We start from the raw sequence: 20,923 nt of genomic DNA on the forward strand, positions 1-20,923 counted from the left end.
CCATCAGTCTCCATGAATCCATCCTGGCAGAGAGCCGGAGCATTCTGTAGAGACCATGTAGCCTTGCCCGTCTATGGAAACTGAGGGTGGAGGCATCTAGCAGATGGCAATGGCGTGTGAGGTGCCAGGCACCTTTTGAAGCAAGGTGACCTTTCTCCCCTCTAACCATGTGGAATAAGGTGGGCCCTATTTCTGAGTAGCAATCCTAGCCAGATGCTTTGGGATGGCATCATGTGAGTTGAAAGCAGGGATGGCAAACATGGCCCAAGTGCCATGACTCTCCTACCCCAGGGGCGGTGCTGCAAACCATCTGGCTCTCCTCTCCCAAGGCCTGCAGGTAACCCAGGTTCTTCCTCACTTGGTGTGCTGTGTAACCATGGGGGCCTGAGCTACAGCAGCTGGCAGGATGGTGTTACAGTGATGAATCTAAGTACTTCAGTAGCTCTGGGCTCACCTCCCAGCGCACCACTGCCACGGTGATCTTGGAAGGGTCACCGACCCTCTCTTACCCTCATTTTCCTTTGAGTGAAGTGAAGATAACCACATGCATGGCTATGTGTGTGGTTGAGTCTAGTGAGAAAATGCACACCATGCACTAAGTCCCATCTGGATCTGGCTCAGAGTAAACACTCAATACACATCCCACTCATGAGCTGGAGCAAGACCCCTTCTCACCACTGATGACCCTTCCAAGGCCCCTGAGTGTCTGGACTCCCAAGAAGGTGTTCCTGGAAAGACTGCATGTGGGCTGGGAGAGGGGGGTCCTGGGAGATTGTGATCGGTGGGAGAGGAGGGTCTGAGAAGACTGCAATGGATGGGGAGATATTTGGGGAGACTGTGATGGCTGGGAGGGAGACCTAGGAGACTGTGATGGGTGGGGGTCTGGGGAGACTGTGATGGATGGGGGGGTGTGGGGAGACTGTGAGGGGTGGAGGTGTGGGGAGACTGTGATGGATGGGGGGGTGTGGGGAGACTGTGATGGGTGGGGGTGTGGGGAGACTGTGATGGGTGGGGGTGTGGGGAGACTGTGATGGATGGGGGGGTGTGGGGAGACTGTGAGGGGTGGGGGTGTGGGGAGACTGTGATGGGTGGGGGTGTGGGGAGACTGATGGATGGGGGTGTGTGGGGAGACTGTGATGGATGGGGGTCTGGGGAGACTGTGATGGGTGGGGGTGTGGGGAGACTGTGATGGGTGGGGGTGTGGGGAGACTGATGGGTGGGGGTGTGGGGAGACTGTGATGGGTGGGGGTGTGGGGAGACTGATGGGTGCGGGTGTGGGGAGACTGTGATGGGTGGGGGTCTGGGGAGACTGTGATGGGTGGGGGTGTGGGGAGACTGTGATGGGTTGGGGGGTCTGGGGAGACTGATGGGTGGGGGTGTGGGGAGACTGTGATGGGTTGGGGGGTCTGGGGAGATTGTGATGGGTGGGGGGTATATGGGGAGACTGTGATGGGTGGGGGTCTGGGGAGAGTGTGAAGGGTGGGGGTTCTGGGGAGACTGTGATGCATGGGGGTGTGGGGAGAGTGTGATGGGTGGAGGTGTGGGGAGACTGTGATTGATGGGGGTGGTCCCGGGAGACTGCGATGGGTTGGGGTCTGAGGAGACTGTGGTAGGTTGGGAGGCCCCAGGAGACCGATGGCAGGAGGAGGCCCAGGGGTCTGTGTGCAGTGGGCTCTGGGGAGCTCGCAGGCTGACCTCACTGCTGCTGCCTGCCTCCCTGTAGGAGCAAGCTCCTGTGGCTGCATAGCCTGCTGTCCTTCTTCTACTTCATCATCAACTTTGTGTTCATGGCTCATCACTGCCTGAGGTTTGCGCCCAGGAATAGCCAAAAGGTAAGTGGCCTACAAAGCTGCTCCCCACTGGGCCGACCACTCCCAGCCCTCAGAGAAGCCCTCAGAGGGTCCAGGGAGACTGTGGCAGATGGGAGGGGGCGGTTTCACCTGAGCAGGGGCCAAGCTTCCTCCCTTCAGCCCTAATAACAATTATCTGGCCCCCACCTCTCACCCTCTTCCACCCTCTCACCCTCCTCCACCCTCTCACCCCCAATGAAACTTTCAGACAGGTTGGTAAATAGCTGCTGCCCAGGTACCTCCTATCCCTGCCCCTCTGCTGCCCCGCCTCTCCCCAGGGACTCTTGGACTTCCTACCATCAAAAACTAAAGGATTAACAAGGCCCAGTGGACCAGCGGGGGCCTCCATGCTAAGTGGTCAGGGCCCTGCTGAACTGCTGCTACTTAGTGTACCTGGCCCTGCCCACTCCTGCTAGGGCCATGCCTTGCCCTTCTGCAACCTCTCTGAGGTCAGAGACCCCCTGTGTATCCCCACCATCTCAGTTTGGGTGACCCCATCCAAGCAGACCCTGAGACTTGGATTGAGTAGCACTTGTTTATGGGAGGTGATCCCAGGAAAGGCCAGTAAGGGAGTGAGGATGCAAAGGCAACCAAAAAAAGGGAGCATAGAAGGGCAGCTTACCACTGGAGGCAGCTGGAGCTTCATGACCTGGGAACTCTGGGAGTTGGTGTAGAACACATGCTCCAGAATTTTCCTGGAGGTGAGCAATCGGGGTATTTTCCACCAGCTCCCTGTCCACCATTCATTGAGGGTTGCACTTGGGGGCTTTAACTCCTCCACTGCTTACCCTGCACAAAAGCTGAACATGCCCCAAGGCCGGGAAAGAGCAGTCACTGTGTTTGCAGCATGCCGCAGGCTTTGGTGTGCAGAGATGACTGACGGGGGGCCATGGGCAGGCACCAGCAGTGCCACCCATCTGAACCAGCCCCCATGCTCTGGTGGGGAGGGGCAACAGCGAGGATGAGCATCCTTGGCTCCCGTCCTCAGCCTTTCAATGGTTCAGTGGTGTGGAGTCAGCTCCTTCCAAGCCATCCATTCAAAAGGCCTGATTCACTTGAACCCACCCCAGAGTGCAAATCCACATTCCCCTGAAAAGTGAACCCAAATGCTTCAGCCTGCCAGGCGTGGAGGCTTGGTCACCCTTGACCAGTCTGGTATCTGCTTCTTCAGCTTTCCTTATTGTTACCAGAAGCCTCTTTCAAGACCCCTGATTCTTGCAGCGCAGTTTATCAGACTGTCATCTTAACGGTGACGACCCAGGAAGATATTTCCCATTCACAGAATAAAATGTGAAGTTCGTGAGAAGCCCCTATCCTCTCCCCAGAGTCTTGTTTACTTCCCAGCTCCCCCGCCCAGTCTCACGTGAGGGATTTCCCTAGCGATGTGAGGCTTTATGCTGGAGTAGTGGAAGCTACAGGGAAAGCAGAAATCACTGCGGGGTCGCTCGGGCAGCTCTTTCCAATCATGGAGCTCTGATCCTCCACCCCAGCCTGATGGCAGCTTCCAGCCCTTCCTCCCTTCACCACAGTGGTCTGTGGCAGGGCACCCACAGCTGGGCACAGAGGAGAACAGAAGCACAGTGGACCAACCTCAGAGCTGCCTGGCTCAGCTGGGCCACTGTGGGCTAAGGAAGCTGGCACTGTTTTGGCCCACAGTGTCCCAGCTTGGCTTCAGCTTTCTTGGCTGTCTCAGCAAGGAGACACTGGCATCAGCAGCCTGCCGTGAGCAGAAGGCCTGCTCCCAGGAGACTCCGGGCCACCAAAAGACTCAGGTGTCTGGAATTCCTATGCAAGCACAGTCTTCTTTCTTCATTGATTATTCCCACCCAGGTCACAAGGACGCTAATGATCACCTATGTGCCCAAGGACATTGAAGACCCAGAAATCATCATTAAGCATTTTCAGTAAGTGGGTTGGGGTGGACCGAGGCGTGGATTGCTTCCTCCCTGTAACCCCGCCTGGGTCCTCAAGTGGGTAGTGAGTTGGTGCAGGATGGTGGCACTGGGACAACCCAGGGTGGCTCTCCCTGGACTGAGCTCAGGATCAGCTTTTCAGAATGGGGAGGGCCACTGGAGCTGGAGCAGGGTTTCTGAAGTCAGGGACTTCCTGCATGGCATGGCTGTGATAGGGGTGATGGGAGTTTTCCTTTCTGCTGTTGCTCCAACTACTGGCCACAGGGAACCTTGGATCACAGCTATTTAGAGCAGATCATCTGGAGACATCTTTTGTGACTCCAAGTTCCTAACCCCAAGGATACTGTTCACTGAGCTGACTCTCTCTTTGTGAACAGCTCTCTCCTGGGTTCTCCTCAGGTGGAGCTCCACCCTTTGGCCCTGTTCTGAGTTATGTAGGAAGGATTTGACAGCTCTCAGATCACCAAGGTTCAAACCCTGAGGTTCAGCTTTAGGAGCAGAGATGGAGTCTCCCATCCAGGAACACCAGGCAGCTGAGCCCCCCAGCCCTGGGGGCCGACATGCTGGGCAGGGGCTAGGGGCAGCACATCCCCACCCCACAGGCCAACTCAGCACCCATGTTTGTGGCTGCAGCGAGGCCTATCCAGGCAGTGTCGTGACCAGAGTCCACTTCTGCTACGACGTCAGGAACCTGATCGACTTGGACGATCAGAGGTGAGGCTGCAGCGGGGCCTTTCGGCGCCCGGGGTGGGGGTAAAAGGGGAGGATGGGGCTCTGCTGGTCCCTGACCTGCAGGTCCTTCTCCCGTTGCCCACCGCTGGCAGGCGCCACGCCATGCGGGGCCGGCTCTTCTACACAGCCAAGGCCAAGAAGACTGGGAAGGTGATGATCAGGATCCACCCCTGCGCCCGCCTGTGCTTCTGCAAGTGCTGGACCTGCTTCAAGGAGGTAACTGGCTTGAGCATCAGGAGCACAGCAAAGGAGCGGTAGGGTCCTGGGGCTCTAGGATCTGTGCCTTCACCCGCACTGTTGGGCCCCAGGCCCCACTCAGGTCTGCTCCAGTGCTCCCCACCCAGCTCCTCCCTCCCCATCCACCATGTCCTGCCTGTCTGTTGAGATGGGAGCCTTTCTGGAGGCCACCTTCAGAACAATGCAGGGAAGCTTGCTCTTGTCTCCTTTCTGGTCTTGGATGGGAGAATGAGAGAGAAGGACCAGCGAAAACACAGCAGGCTACACGAGGCTGCCAGGCCTCAGGCTCCCAAAGAGATAGGACAGAAACATCTGAAGGCAGCAGCCTGTCTTATCACCTGACCACTGTGGCTCAAAGAAGGCGTCAAGACTCAGACACCTGCTTCAGGACCACACCGAACTTCTGCCATCCCAGGAAAAGAATCACCCTCTCTTGTGGAAACGCGGCAAACACATTATCTCACCTCTCTGGGGTCCACCCCAAGCCTGAAAGCCCCTGGGTACCCCTAGCTATGCCTCACTTTCCCCAGATCTAAGGGCAGGGGTGAAAGGCAGTCATCGCCTCTTCTTGTTCTAGAGGTGGGACTTTGGAGGCCAGCCAGGGTCCTGGGCTCCTTGAGGTGCTTCAAGGCCACCACAATCCAGGGAGGCTTGAGTGGGGAGGAACCTCGTGACCAGGGAGGCCTTACTGGGGCTCTGGCCCCAGCCCTGAGGGCTGCCTGCCACCCCAGGTGGATGCAGAGCAGTATTACAGCGAGCTGGAGGAGCAGCTAACAGACGAGTTCAACGCCGAGCTCAACCGCGTGCCGCTCAAGCGCCTGGACCTGATCTTCGTCACCTTCCAGGACTCCAGGATGGCCAAGCGGTGAGCACCAGGCAGGCACCCCACTCAGCCCCAAGAACACCCCTGCTTCTCGGCACTCTCCTCCCTCTCCCCCTCCAGTTTCCCCTTCTGCCTCCCCTGGGCCCTCCATGATCCTCACAGGCAGCTGCCCTCTGGCTCTCCAGTAGGATGAGATGGCCATCCCTGCTTCTCCTAGCTGCTGGGGCCCAGCCAGTCTCGAGGGGTGCCCAGGCCGGGGCTCCTCACTCCCTGTCCTTGCTTTAGCACAGAGGTGGCCCCAGAAGCCTTTGACCTCATGGTTCCTCTTCTGTCCTTGACAAGAATGACATCCCTTTTTCTTTTTCTTTCTTTCGGTTTTTTTTTTTTTTTTTTTTTTTTTGAGACGGAGTCTTTCTCTGTCATCCTGGCTGGAGAGCAGTGGCACAATCTTGGCTCACTGCAACTTCTGCCTCCCAGGTTCAAGCGATTCTCCCGCCTCAGCCTCCCAAGTCGCTGGGATTACAGGTGCCCGCCACCAAGCCCAGCTAATTTTTGTATTTTTAGTAGAGATGGGGTTTCACCATGTTGGCTGGGCTGGTCTGGAACTCCTGACCTCAGGTGATCTGCCTACCTCATTCTCCCAAAGTGCTGGGATTACAGGTGTGAGCCACCGCGCCCAGCCAACACACACGTCACTCCCTCCTCACCGTAAGAGAGCATCAGGATAGAGAAGCTCTGCTTGCCCTTCTGCTGCTGCAGGCCTCCCCTAATTCATAGCTCTACCGTCCCCTCTCTTTTCCGCCCCAGCCTCTGGCAGCCCATGCATTGACAAGGAATGAATTCAGTCCACTCTGGAATGTTCCAGAAGGATCCTTAGGACTGGGCCAAAGTCCTAAAGGAGCTCCAGAATTTATCTCTTAAGAATTGTGGGGGGCGGGTGGGCTCTTCTTTCCGGGGGAGACTGATCCTGTACAGCACATTGTTCCCACCCACCCCACCCCTACAAAGGAAGAGAACTGCCTAGATTTTGCTCACAAACAATGGTGCACAATTTTGCAAGTTCCTTACGCTCTCAACTTGTTATCTGGAAAATTTGGTTACTGATACCGGCCCTGTTCACCTCCCGGAGGGTTGACAAGTGATATGCCTTCTATTCCATTTCTGTGTTGTTTAAAGCAATACACCTACCTAAGGTAACATTGTTCATTCTTTGAGACATCATCATTTGGTAGAGAGGATCCGAGGCTTAATTACAGCGGAATATGAGCTAGCAAGCCAGAGGTGGGGCTCCAGCACCTGCTCCTCTTTGGTCACATCTCTAGGCACCTCGATTTAGTCATCTGTGCATTGGAAATGATACTGGTCATCAATTAGCACAGTATCAAGCACACAGAAAGAACTCAGTAATTAGTGGCTATTGATATTAAGATGAGGCTAAAAGTAGTACCTCCCTTATCAAATCTCAAAGAAAGAGTGTGTCTATGTGCTGTCACTGCTGTTAAGGGGAAAGGCAGAAACAGAACCACATGGCACCCCTGCCCTTCCTGGGCAGTCAAGGCACCCTCAAAAGCCCTTTCCTCCAGACACTGGGCCTTAGGAACTGTCCGCCTCTAAGGTCCTGAAGACATAGCCAAGGTTTCAAGAATCCCCAGGAACGGGGTGAGCCCCCATCTGTAGGACCACCGTAGTGACCCCGAGCCCCGGGCATGAGACCCTGCTAAGCCCATCCCCCACCCCCAGACCCACGTCTCCTCCTCTTCTCCCCTCTCTGCAGCGTCCGTAAGGATTACAAATATATCCATTGTGGTGTGCAACCCCAGCAGTCCTCAGTGACCACCATCGTCAAATCCTATTACTGGAGGGTCACTATGGCTCCACACCCCAAAGACATTATTTGGTAAGCCTTTTCCACCCCTCCCCTCTCCTCTGAGCTCCTCTGAGACTGAAGAAGGCAGCAGGACAGGGCCTTCTCTCCCCATGTCATTGCCCAACAGAGACTCCAAGGGGAATAAGTTCCATGCTTTCCTAAGACCACAACCTGTGTGTACCACCAGATTCATTCCCACAAGTGTGGGAGGCATCCAACCCTTAGCAGAAAGGTTTTTCCTGCAGAAGGAACTCAGGTCCATTTTTTTTTTCGACTATATGCACCAGATCCTTTATAAACAGTGTGACAGGGGGCGGTCCAGGGGCCCACTGCACGCAGGTCTGGACCCAGGAGGCTGGATTAGACCAAGCCAGCCTGGGTCCACAGCTGGCCTGCAGCAAACAGCACGTGGCCTCTAAGAACTGATGTCTCTAAGTGTGCCTCCTTCTTTCATCCCTCCCCAGGAAACACCTGTCTGTCCGCCGCTTCTTTTGGTGGGCCCGCTTTATCGCAATCAACACCTTCCTCTTCTTCCTCTTCTTCTTCCTCACCACGCCTGCCATCATCATGAACACTATCGACATGTACAACGTCACCCGCCCCATCGAGAAGCTGCAGGTGCCTCCTCTGCTCAGGCCAGGCCTGGGGGCCCCAGGGAGATCAAGGAAGAATTCAGGCGAGGATGGAATGGGGGGGCCCCCTGGGATGCGGCTGTAGAGCCCATACAGTGCGAACATTGTGGAGGTGGCCGTGGTGCAAATGGTGGGGTAGGGCTTGATTTGTTCTAAAGGGATGAAGGTGGGTGACTGCCAGTCTTAGGGACCAGGGCTAGAACAGGAAGGGAGAGTGGGGAGTCCACAGGCAGGTCCTGGGGTGAGTTGGAGGGGGTGTCGGCCTGTCAACATGGGCTCAGAGGTCTTCATGAACGGGGTCATCCCAGGCCAGCTTGGAGTCCAGAGGGTGTGGCAAATGTGAGTGGCTCTGCTTTCCACAAGTTGTTCAGGGCAGCAGGCTCCTGGTGTGTGTAGTATGGTTGAGGGTGAGGAAGAGTGAGGTAAGTCCCAACGCAGCCCTCTCAGAGAAGTGGGAACTCCAGATCTGCCTCCACCTCCCTCATCTCCAGACACCTGCACTCTAGGCTGGGATCCCTCAGCCCTGGAGGAACCATCTCTGAAGTTAGGGGATGCCTCCTACTGATGGTGCAGGTCAGAGGGAGCCTAGCCTATTTCCAAATTCTTTAGGCTCAAGACTGTTAAGATGAGCCTGGAAGGTCTCTTCTTCCATATTCTCCCCATCCTCATTTCCAACAACACACATGTGCACATGCAAATGCACACACTCACACAAAGTCAACACACGTGCATGCACACACGCACACATGCACACACTCACAGAGTCAACACACATGTGCATGCCCACATGCACATACAGTCAACACATGTGAGGCCGGGTGCGGTGGCTCACGTCTGTAATCCCAGCACTTTGGGAGGCCAAGACAGGCGGATCACGAGGTCAGGAGATTGAGACCATCCTGGACAACACGGTGAAACCCCGTCTCTACTAAAAATACAAAAAAAATTAGCCGGGCGTGGTGGCGGGCGCCTGTAGTCCCAGCTACTCAGGAGGCTAAGGCAGGAGAATGGCGTGAACCCGGGAGGCGGAGCTTGCAGTGAGCCGAGATCACGCCACTGCACTCCAGCCTGGGCAACAGAGCGAGACTCTGTCTTGAAAAAAAACAAAAACAAACAAACCAAAAAACACATGCACACATGCACGCACACGCGCACATACGCACACAAGTCAAGCCGCACCACTTCTGCTGCTGATTTTTGTTCTCCTTTGCAAACTTTGTAATAGGCCCCAGACCCCATCCAACCCCAGGACCACAGTTCTCCCTGGGGACTCCTCCATCCTCCCCTCCTCACCCACTCACATGTCATCACAGCAAAGGCAATGTCATCTCCCGGCTAGCTCTGGCCTTAGGAGGAAGTCACTCAGGAAAGCTCAGGCTGCTCCTCCAGTGACCTAGACCACTTGACCTTGGGTGTCAGCCTCTGCCTGGCCAGGAAGGCCAGTGAGAAGGGCCAGGCCCCTTGCAGCCTCCAGGAGAGCAAGCCAGCCCTGGGAGTGAGTGGGAGGAGAAGAGGCAGGGGGAAGGGGATGCTTGCATTGATGTCTCTCCTGCCATCCTCCCCTCTCCCCCTGCAGAGCCCAATTGTGACCCAGTTCTTCCCCTCTGTGATGCTCTGGGGCTTCACAGTGATACTGCCTCTGATTGTCTACTTCTCCGCCTTCCTGGAGGCCCACTGGACCAGGTGACCTGGGGGCCTCCTCTCCTAGCCCTGTGGGTTCTGCAGCCTCTTCCCCTGCCTTGGCTTCCCCGATAGCCTGGCACTTGGGCCTCCCCTCTAGCCTAAGAAGGAGAATTGATAAGGGATGATTTTGATACCTGAAGCCATCCCCAAAGACCAACAGGTGTTCTGTCTTTGGAAGGAGGGTCTGGGTTGTCTCTGGGCCCCTGGGATGCTGAGATAGAGCCACTGTCTAAGAGTGTGGGGCCAAAACCAAGCCCTCCTTGGGCTTCTCCCTCAGCCCCCAGCCATATCCTGAAAGCATGGAGCCGTAGGCATGAGCTAGGCAGTCCCAGGCATTCCACGCAGAAGGCACAGGAGGAAAGACTTGTGTGGGAATGTCAGTAGAATGCTGTGGCCACACAGAGGGGCCCACACACTCACTGTGACTGTCATCACATATGACCCACACCGTGCCAACCTTTTACCCAATCAGGAGCTTTCCCATTTGTTAGCCTTGATGGTTCTATGGTGGCAGCTCACTGGGTAGAAAGTATTTGCCATGCCCTGGGCAGGTGGCAGTACTTTGGCTTGAAAGCTGCATGCATCTCAAAAGTTACTTTCCACACCAAAAGTTCCTACCATTCCACCAGGCAGCAGCCAAAAGGTGTGTCCTAACGGAAATCCTTCCTGGCCTTTTCCTCTGGCCGAGAACAAGACTTACATTGATGACTGAAACTCTGCAGGGATTTTGAATATTCTTGGTAATGTCTCTTTAACACAGAGACATCAACTATATGGCAGATCTGTGCCTTCCCATCCCTTCCTGTACCCAGCACAGACATCACTAGTTGATCATGATATTCTTTCCGGCTGCCCCCAGATGCAGCACAGCTCACAGTGGTATATGGAGATGGCATCAGTATGCACGATTAAACCAATTTCCCAGCCCAGATCTCTACTCTGCATATGTCTGTATTAGTCAGTTTTCACACTGCTGATAAAGACATACCCGAGACTGGACAATTTATAAAAGAAAGAGGTTTCATTGGACTCTGTATTAGTCCATTTGTACTCTGCTGATAAAGACATACCTGAGACTGGGTAATTAATATAGGAAAAAGGGTTTATTGGACTTACAGTTCCATGTGGCTGGGGAAGCCTCACAATCATGGCGGCAGGCAAGGAGGAGCAAGCACGTGTTACGTGGATGGCAGCAGACAAAGAGAGCTTGGGCAGGGAAACTCCTCCTTATAATACCATCAGATCTCACAAGACTTATTTGCTATCATGAGAACAGCAAGGGAAAGACCCACCCCCCATAATTCAATCTTCTCCCAATGAGTCCCTCCCACAACACGTGGGAATTATGGGAGCTGCAAGATGAGATTTGGGTGGGGACACAGAGTCAAACCATATCAGTGTTTCTCTTTCTCTCTATTACATAGTTAGGCCTTTGGTTCTTATTAGGCCACGTCCATTGATGAATATCTGTCTCTTCTAGATCAAGTCAGAATCTGGTCATGGTGCACAAGTGCTACATCTTTCTGGTGTTCATGGTGGTCATTCTGCCCTCTATGGGACTGACCAGGTACCTTAATTCCAATTATCCCTCCTCTAATAGCCAGGCTGTCTTAGAGTTAAGACCTCCTCTTTCAGATACTGTAGACCTGCCCGTGGGTGCTGCAAACCCACTCCTCAAATGATAGCCCCGTGCCTGTCATGGGTGTAGCACGAGCCAGGCTTCCTGCAAACACTAACATGTCAGCCGTGAGCGTGGCCCACATAGAGCTTATCATCTGGCTGGGGACACAGGCGTGCTTACCAGCTGCCTGACAGCCCCACATGGGAACAACACAGCCAAAGAGCAGTAGAAATTCAGAAGAGGGAGAGAGTACTATGAGAGAAGTGAGTGAATACTGTGAGAGAAATGTTTGCTCACAGTTTTGCAAACTGGCCCAGGTTGGCTGGAGGAGGTGGCCTGGAGCTGAAAGGCCAAAGGGTTCAGGGCCAGGACAGCCCAGCACTAAGAAGGAAGAGGGGAAGTGTGGACTGGCCAGCTGGAATAAAGCAAGGGTCTTTCTTTGGAGACTGGGCAAGGGAGGATGGTTGAACCCTCAGCCTTAGCTCACAGGTTTGCTAACTAACAGACTTGCCTTGTTTTTGCTTCTAGTTTGGATGTCTTTCTCCGCTGGCTCTTTGACATCTACTATCTAGAGCAGGCCTCCATCAGGTTCCAGTGAGTACTCCCACATGTCCACCAGGGCTGCTGTGTATGCACACTGGAATGGGTATATGTGCTCTTCCCTGAGTCCACCACCTGAATTTGCTCTCAGAAGTGTAGACAAATGCTTGTGAACACCCTCACTGGGCAGACTCGTTATCTTTCCTGTGCTAGGATCCCTCTGGCAATCTAGTTAAGCCCAGGGACCCCTTCTCAGAATGATATCTTTGAAATAATTGTATATTCGCAGGAAGTTGCCCCAAAACTGTATGGGGGTGGGTGTTCCATGAGCCCTTTATCCAGTTTCCCCCAGTGGAAGCGTTGTGCATAACTATAGTGCAATATCGAAACCAGGAAATTGACACTGGTCCAATCCACAGCGCTTATTCTGATTCTGCCAGTTTTACATGTACTCTGAATGATGTCTTTATGTGCACAAAATACATGGATTACAAAGAAAACCGATTATACTGAATTATAGTTATCAAGATATTTTAAAAATCAAAATTTTGACATAATCTTTATAAACACAGCAATAACAAGATATTGCCCTTTTTTTTTTTTTTTTTTTTTTTTTTTGAGACCAAGTCTCATTCTGTCACCCAGGCTAGAGTGCAGTGGTGCAATCTCAGCTCACTACAACCTCCACCTCTTGGGTTCAAGTGATTCTCCCACCTCAGCCTGCCGAGTAGCTGGGATTACAGGTGCATGCCACCATGCCCAGCTAATTTTTGTATTTTTAGTAGAGATAGGGTTTCACCATGTTGGCCAGACTGGTCTCAAACTCCTGGCCTCAAGTGATCTGCCCGCCTCAACCTCCTAAAATGCTGGATTACAGGCTTGAGCCACCACGCCCAACCAATATTGCATTTTTTATATAAGAAAGCTAAAGTTACATTTTACTGTCTTAAAAACATCAGTATTAAAACTGGTATTACTTATTGGAAGAAGAACATTAAACTGGGGGGATCATTGACAAAGCAACATGCAGACCGTGTGGGACATTCTGCCAATTTCGATTTTTTTGTTTTAGTGGTAAGAAGTGTTGAGAATCCCAGTTTTCAAAGATATGTTGCAAATGACATGCAAACTTCCATAACTTGCTCTATAAGGCAAGGACCAGAATCCTTCAGGGTATTTTTTAGTAGAGATGAGGTTTCACCATGTTGGCTGGGCTAGTCTCAAACTCCTGACCTCAGGTAATCTGCCCACCTCAGCCTCCCAAAGTGCTGGGATTACAGGTGTGAGCCACCATGCCCTGCCATATTGCCCACATTCTTAATGCAAGAAACTGCTAAATTTCAGTTAGAGATTAGTGAAAATAAAGATGTTATTCTTTCCCGTCCTAGTTTACAGACCCCCCAGAAACCCACTCATGGATTCTCCAGAGTCTTTGGACCTGGCTCAGACACCCTTGCTTTGGATCAAGTCAATGCAATCCCCTAATATACCCATGCTTTATGTGGTCCCTGCCCCTCCCTGCTCAGAGGACTGCTTGTTAACTTAATTGGGTTGGGGGAATATATATTATAGGAGAAAGGCAGAGAAAAAGAAAGAGAGCAAATGTTACTCTCCTTGTCTGTATCTGTATCTCCATCCCGACTCCCATTTCTTCTGCTGCTCTCCTCTCTCTCCTCCCTTTTAACATCTCTCCCTCTCCCCATGGCTTCTGTTGCTGCCTTCCCTCTCCCTCACTGCCCAGGTGTGTGTTCCTGCCAGACAACGGCGCCTTCTTTGTCAACTACGTGATCACGGCAGCTTTACTTGGCACAGGCATGGAGCTGCTGCGTCTGGGGTCACTCTTCTGCTACAGCACCCGCCTCTTCTTCTCTAGATCAGAGCCAGAGAGAGTCAACATCAGAAAGGTACAGGCTGGCCCTTTGCTGAGCACAGCCCTCAGTTTCCTTTGGGAGGGTGTCAGGGATAGAGCCTGCTAGAAGCACCAAGGGGGCTGAGGTGGGAGGGACGGTGTGAATGGGTGGCAGTGGGGCACCTTGGTCTACAGGGTTGGAAAGGAGGCTGCCTCCAGGCCTGAGCTGCCAGCAGGCTGATGAGGAGCCGCAGAAGTAGTGAAGCCAAGGGGACTGGGCCACTTCAGGGTGACGCCTGCCTTCTGCCCCAGAACCAGGCCATAGACTTCCAGTTTGGGCGCGAGTACGCGTGGATGATGAACGTGTTCAGCGTGGTGATGGCGTACAGCATCACTTGCCCCATCATTGTGCCTTTTGGTGAGTTATCTCCAAGGCATGTCCAAGGGCTGCACACCCGCGGATGGGGAGGAGGAATTGAGTCCCACAACATCAGTCCACCTCCTGGAGCATGAGGAGACCTGTGGGGGGGAGGTGTCAGGACCAGGGCCAAGCCGGGGGTATGCGGGAGCTGAGGTTGGATGACTGCCGACGAGGGATGTTTGTTGAATGAATGCATGAGTGAATGACTCTTCACCTAGCTGAAAGAATCAGTTCTCGGGGCTCAAGGGAAGCTGCTGGCCCCGGAGGTCAGCACCACAGAGCTCCCCCAGTCCATCCTGGGCTGTTCTGACTCTGACAGCCCTGGATCTGGCTTCTCAGGCCTATGGAGACACTGGAGCCGCAAAGGTCCAAACTCGAAGGGGCCACTGAATAAGTTTCCACCTTTGGCCCCCCAGGGCTGCTCTACCTGTGCATGAAGCACTTGACGGATCGCTATAACATGTACTACTCCTTCGCACCCACCAAACTGAATGAGCAGATCCACATGGCTGCCGTCTCCCAGGCCATCTTTGCGCCACTCTTGGGTCTGTTCTGGATGCTGTTCTTCTCTCTCCTGCGGTTGGGTAGGTACCAAGCCTGCCTGGAGACCCCACATCCACCTGCCCCACTGCTCTGCGAGTCCCTTAACACTGACCCTGTTAGAGGAGAAAAGCCCAGGCAGGGCAAGATACTGCTCGCCAGACCTGGCCACACCCAGTGACTTCTCTGGGCCTAAAGGGCCTGCATTAGAGTCTTAGCAGAGCTTCAAGGCTAAGAGGAGGCCCTGGGCCAACACGGTCCCCATGTGTGGATTTGGGTTTCCAGGGCTCAGGGCAGGAAACCTCATATTCCTTCTTTCTAACTCCAGACGGGCAGGAAATAGAATATCAACTATTGGGAGGCTCGGTTCCCATGACATTTCCTCTGGGATCCCATAAGATGCCTGTTTTTTTGTTTTGTTTTTTAATTTAACTAATTAATTAATTAATTATTTCATTTACTTATTTATTTTCTTTTTTGAGATGGAGCCTCACTCTGTTGCCCAGGCTGGAGTGCAGTGGCCGGATCTCAGCTCACTGCAAGCTCCGCCTCCCGGGTTTACGCCATTCTCCTGCCTCAGCCTCCCGAGTAGCTGGGACTACAGGCACCCGCCACCTCACCCAGCTAGTTTTTTTAAATTTTTAGTAGAGACGGGGTTTCACTGTGTTAGCCAGGATGGTCTCGATCTCCTGACCTTGTGATCCACCCGCCTCGGCCTCCCAAAGTGCTGGGATTACAGGCTTGAGGTACTGCGTCCGGCCTTAATTTTTTTTTTGAATCAGAAAAATGCTCTGTTGTCTAGGCTGAAGTGCAGTGGCGCGATCATGGCTCACTACAGCTTTGACCTCCTGGGCTCAAGCAATTCTGCCACTTCCCCAGTAGCTGGGACTACAGGCGTGAGCCATCATGACTGGCTAATTTTAATTTTGTAGAGATGAGGTCTCACTATGTTGCCCAGTCTGGTCTCGAATTCCTGGGCTCAAGCGATCCACCTGCCTAGGCCTCCCAAAGTGCTGGGATTCTAAGTGTGAGCCACCGGCGCCCAGTGGTAGATGCCTGACTTTATGAGTTGCCAAAAACCTGGAAGAGGAACCCGAGCCTGCAGTAGGGGCTAGCTTTTTCCTCACTCTTTAGCTATACACAGCTACTGTTCCTGCCCAGGGGAGCTCAGAGACACCCTCCCAGAAGCAGTCCCTGCAGGCCACAGATTAGAAATCTCTCAGCTTTCTCCCATCAGAGGCACCTGTGCCCCCCAGCAACCCCCAGCCCCACTGCCCTTCCCTCAGATACTTGACCTTAACCTTCTCAGTGGTGGGAGAAGGGAAACGCGGTGTTTTGTTCCCTTTTTTTTTTTTTTTTTAAGAGATGGAGTCTTGCTCTGTCGCCCAGGCTGGAGTACAGTGACCTGATCTCGATCTACTGCAACCTCCACCTCCTGGGTTCAAGCTATTCTCCTGCCTCAGCCTCCTGAGTAGCTGGGACTACAGGCGCCCACCACCACGCCCCACTAATTTTTTGTATTTTAGTAGAGACAGGGTTTCACCATGTTGCCCAGTCTGGTCTCAAACTCCTGAGCTCAGGCAATCCGAGGCGGTGTTTTCTTTTCTTTCCCTGTCATGGTGGCATCTGTACGGTCGACTCTCAGTCATTTAAGTGGTTTACCCATTTGCCGTCACCCCCAGTTGCTTATCCCGCTAACCTTTCCCTGCCACCTCAAAGACTTCATTTTTTTCCATAATGTTTTTTTCTAAGAATAAAGGACTGCATGTTTATCATCAAAAACAGAAAAAATACAAAGACCAACATGCAAATGACCCATCATCTCACCCAGAACCTGATGTCTCTTGTTCCCAGCCCCCACTTTCAGGCATGCGCTTTGGGCACGGGATGGTAGAGAGGGAGCTGTTGGTCTATTGTTACTTTACAAAACTGCGATCGTCCATATTGTAACATTCAGTCCTGTACCCTGAGGTTTTGTGCTGAACATGATGTTCTGAGCAATTCCCTAGGTTGTTAAAAGACTGAACACGTAGGTGCCTTTCAGCGGTTGCATGAAAGTCGACCAGTTTTAGTCAGTTCTCCATGATTGGATATTGAGGTTTGCCACTTTTTGCTACTATAAAAACACTGCAGTAACCATCATTAAGCAGCGATTTTTGGCTGTAACGCATCATTAAAAAAATATTTACCTAGTTAGAAAACTGCTGCCGTAAAAAAGGAACCAAATATTCCCAAATGCAATGTAGATGACTTTTACCTTCTAGATTCCCTCTCTGTGCCATCAGCACAGATAACTGAGCATGCTCACTTCAAAAGGGCTTGCAGGGAAAGGTGTAGGTCAGAGATGGTGTTGGGGGCACTGGCAGAAATGGTCACTCCAAGGTACTTCCCAGGGACCATGGTGTTGGAGGTGACCAGCAGATCAGGAAGGACACATTTTTATGGGCACTGAAGTGGGTACTGAAGTCAATTAAAACATTTTTTCATGGACTCCATAGATGCCGAATTCTAAACTGCTCAAATCAAACAGAACAAAGGAATGCTGTTATTGTGTCAGACTCCTTGATGCCAGTTGTTATCAGAGGAGGACTGACAAGGTCAAAGCCCTTGCAGTGGTGCTGTGACGGTCCCTGGGCATCTGCCAGTTGGGGTGGCATTTCAGCTGGCAGACTCCTGCCCATGGCCTTTTCTTCTCCTTGGCAGGTTCTCTCCATGCCATCACCATGTTTTCCCTGTCCACCCTCCTCATTGCCATGTTAATTGCCTTTGCTGGCATTTTTCTGGGGAAGCTTCGGATGGCTGCCGACTACGAGGTGAGTTGCCAGCCTGCCCCTCCTCCACTGGTTCTCCTGGTCCCTTGGGGGATACAGCTGTAGGATACCCTCCATGCCTGGGCTCCCATAGCACCACAGGACGAAAGGGTCTCGCCTTTCTCTCTGACTGTAGAGCGTGGAGCCCAGTGTGCATGCGTGCATGCCTTGCACTAGCTTAGGCTCTGGCCCCCATCCAGAAGACAGCTATCCTCTCCTTTTCTGCCCTCTGACACCTCCAAACTGCAAGCTGCTGGCCCCTCCTTCCTGTGATGTGGGTCCAGTGCAGTCACTGAGCTGTGAGCCTCCAAGGACTGGAAGTCAAGAGACAGGATGGAGCAAAGGAGGTTGGCGGAGGAGTTGATGATGATTCAAAAAAGGGGGGATTGTCATTTTCTCTCCTTTAAGACCCCAGGCTATTGAACTTGAGGCGGCCATGTTTGGAGGTGGCCCCTGCCCCACATGATTCCTTTGGTTGTTGGCAGTGGGTCCAGCCTAATCATTAAGAGAAGGGAGCCAATCCATGCCCTTTTAGAGCCATGCCAACAACTGTGTATTCTAGCTCAGCATTTCCCAGAATGGATATCTATCCTGGGGCACTGGAATGATTTCCAGTGGATCACAACATGATTTTTTATTTTTCATGGTTACGTATTTAACATTAACTTTCTGCTTATGGCAACTGAAATACAGTTTTCTGTTTATAAAAGTGAATCATTTCCTTTTTAAATGAATGTATATAAAGAAAAGAAAGCTGATTTTAAGGACTGACACCCTGCCGAGCCTGAGGAGGGACTCGGAGAAGGATCTCTTTGCTGCTGGTGTCTCTGTGTCCAGGGCTCTGGGCATAGGCGCCCACTGCCCTCTCTGCCCAGCCTTCCTTTTCCACGCCTGGCTGGAGCACCACACTAGTGAAGGGTCTTGTGAATGACCCCGCTGGCTCTGTCTTTCTAATACAGCAGCATTATGTGATTGGGTTGGCCAGGTGTCCATGCTAGAGAAGGAGGATGGCCAGGAACCTAGGCTGTGTTGGTGTAGGATACTTTCCAAATTAGAGGGGAAGCCCCAGGAGGAAAGACGACAGTGCTGAAGTCAAGGCTTCTCTTGGAGTCAAAGCAGGCTTGTCTTTGAACTTCAATTCCAGCTCTGCTTACTTCCTCCCATAATGGCCCTTGGGAATAGAACATTCCAGAAGGGACTCCCTTGCATCCCAGCCCTTTCTCTGTCCCCCTGGGCCTCAGTCTTGCCAGACTGAAGGTCTGGAAAGACAGAAGATGAGTTGAGTTCCAAGGTGGCGAGAAGCCCAGGTGTGGAGTTGAGGCTCCTCTGGGTGTGGGGGGAGGGACAAAGAGCAGGCCTCCATCCTGTAACCCACCACCTCTCCCTGCTGCAGCCTGAGGAGGAGGAGATCCAGACGGTGTTTGACATGGAGCCAAGCAGCACCTCCTCCACGCCCACCTCCCTCGTGAGTCCTGAGTCCCAGGGACAGGTCGGGAGGGCGGTGCTTGCAGGGGTGGTCTACTCCAGTGGCATCGTGGGGGATGCCAGCATTTGCTGCCCACTCTGGGTACGCGGGGGGAGATAGGGGACCCCTGGGCTCCCTCCTCTAATGGAGCAGGACTTGGTCCAGGTCCAAATGCTGCCGTGGCCCTGGATGAAGAGTGAGAAAAAGAGAAGAGCCACCATGTACTCGTCATTGTCTAGAAGGCAACCAGAGAGGAAGTACTTGGTCAGGGAGGCCAAGACCACAGCGACCTCAGTCATGTAGACACAGGGGGGCCTGCTGAGGATTGGCCTCAGGACCAAAGGCTGCCCCTGAGGCACAGGGGCAGGCAGAGCGACACAGACAGAGCTTCAGGGAACTATTAGAAGTCTGCACTGCTGGTAAGGCAGGGACGCCGAATGAGCGAGCCTGTCTGCATGCAGAGAGGCTGGCTCAGAGTGCAGGGCCCGCAGGCTGGGTGCTGGCTCTCACACGGTGGCTCAGCCTGGAGGGGAACGGGCATGAGCACCCACCCACATCCCTGCCACAAATTCAGCTGCAGAGCCACCAATGAACGCACTGAGGTGGGTACTGGGGTCAGCCTGTGCCCCAAGGCCAGGGCTCCTGGGAGGAGCTCTGAAGAAGGGTGCCAGGCTGGCACTTGGCGAAAGCATCCCAGAGGAGGCAGCATCGAATCTGACCCCAGGAATGGGCATACGGGGTGCCAGGTGAAATAGGGTGTGGGGCAAGAGTTTTCAAGGAAGAGGAGCAGCCTGTGCAAAGGCCTGGAAGACAGACCAGAGCTTGAGGGACTCAAGACAGTTTTCGGCACAGTGGGAACACGGAGTGGGCGGTAGGGCCCTATGGGAGACAAGGCTTTCTTTAGTTGTGGGCAGAGCTGGGTGTGAGTGCACAGTGACACAAGCACAGACAAAACACCAGCAAATGGACAGAAGTCACTGGGGTGCCAGATTTGCCTCGCTTTGAAAAACCCCGTATACAGGCACAGATTATCTCTGAGCAGGGACAGGAGAAGGTGCTTCGGTAATGAAGAGACGACAAGGATTTCAAAGCAAGAAAGTCTCTCTTTTCTTGGGACCCTTCCGAAAAGACCCCTCTTGGAATACTGTTAGCAATAAGTTTTTGAAATCTTCTCGTGAGCCTGGTGCCTTGCTGTTTTCACTCTTAATCTTTTGATAAACCCACACAGTACGGGTTTTCATCCTAAAATGGAGGCTCAGAAGTTCCGTCAATATAGACTCCAGGGCACCAAGCAAGGAAGTGTCAGGACGAAGTTCGAACCAGGTCCATCTGACTCTAAAACTTATGCTTTTAAAAAACACGACTAGGATTTATTTTTTAAATCTTGCCTTATTACAACAGGACTATGTGAACATTGCACATCATTATAGGGGGAAAGGATAAGCAGAAATAAGAAAATAAAAAGTCCATATTCCCACCACCCAGAGATGACCACTGGTGGTGTATATTCTTCCAGATATTTATATACTATGTATCTCTTCCAGATAATTATGTATGATTTACATAGTTTTGCTAAAATGAAATAGTACTGCACATACTGTTTTATAACCTTTTTTTGTTGAGGGAGGACAGTCTTGCTGTGTTGCTCAGGCTGGAGTGAAGTGGCACCATCTTGGCTCACTGCAACCTCCGTCTCCCAGGTTAATGCGATTCTCCTGTCTCAGCCTCCCAAGTCGCTGGGATTACAGGCATACACCACCACACCTAGCTAATTTTGTATTTTTAGTAGAGACGGGGTTTTACCATGTTGGCCAGGCTGGTCTCGAACTCCTGACCTCAGCTGATCCACCTGCTTCGGCCTCCCAGAATGCTGGGATTACAGGCGTGAGCCACCGCGCCTGGCTTATAACCTGCATTTTTAGTTAACAATCTCTTTCCAT

The 20,923-nt window shown here is 52.7% G+C and overlaps 1 protein-coding gene across 6 annotated transcripts in view; it reads left to right on the forward strand.

The window, feature by feature from the left end:
- The window catches only part of TMEM63C (transmembrane protein 63C), a 74,833-nt gene that overhangs the window by 49,456 nt on the left and 4,454 nt on the right, over positions 1-20,923 (forward strand). For 5 of the 6 annotated variants that reach the window (XM_037984314.2, XM_037984316.2, XM_037984313.2 and 2 more), the window contains 15 exons: positions 1,724-1,832; positions 3,681-3,754; positions 4,397-4,477; positions 4,588-4,711; positions 5,464-5,597; positions 7,330-7,452; positions 7,887-8,040; positions 9,631-9,737; positions 11,218-11,304; positions 11,887-11,952; positions 13,640-13,802; positions 14,060-14,165; positions 14,585-14,752; positions 17,412-17,521; positions 18,912-18,983. In XM_037984314.2, coding sequence (XP_037840242.2) covers positions 1,724-1,832; positions 3,681-3,754; positions 4,397-4,477; positions 4,588-4,711; positions 5,464-5,597; positions 7,330-7,452; positions 7,887-8,040; positions 9,631-9,737; positions 11,218-11,304; positions 11,887-11,952; positions 13,640-13,802; positions 14,060-14,165; positions 14,585-14,752; positions 17,412-17,521; positions 18,912-18,983 — 1,678 coding nt within the window. Of the gene's footprint in view, positions 1-1,723; positions 1,833-3,680; positions 3,755-4,396; positions 4,478-4,587; positions 4,712-5,463; positions 5,598-7,329; positions 7,453-7,886; positions 8,041-9,630; positions 9,738-11,217; positions 11,305-11,886; positions 11,953-13,639; positions 13,803-14,059; positions 14,166-14,584; positions 14,753-17,411; positions 17,522-18,911; positions 18,984-19,148; positions 20,100-20,923 lie in introns of those variants that run through there. The other variant, XM_037984318.2, reaches the window with a different exon arrangement.

The sequence above is a fragment of the Chlorocebus sabaeus genome, chromosome 24 (genome assembly GCF_047675955.1).
Source record: "Chlorocebus sabaeus isolate Y175 chromosome 24, mChlSab1.0.hap1, whole genome shotgun sequence".
NCBI lineage: Eukaryota > Metazoa > Chordata > Mammalia > Primates > Cercopithecidae > Chlorocebus > Chlorocebus sabaeus.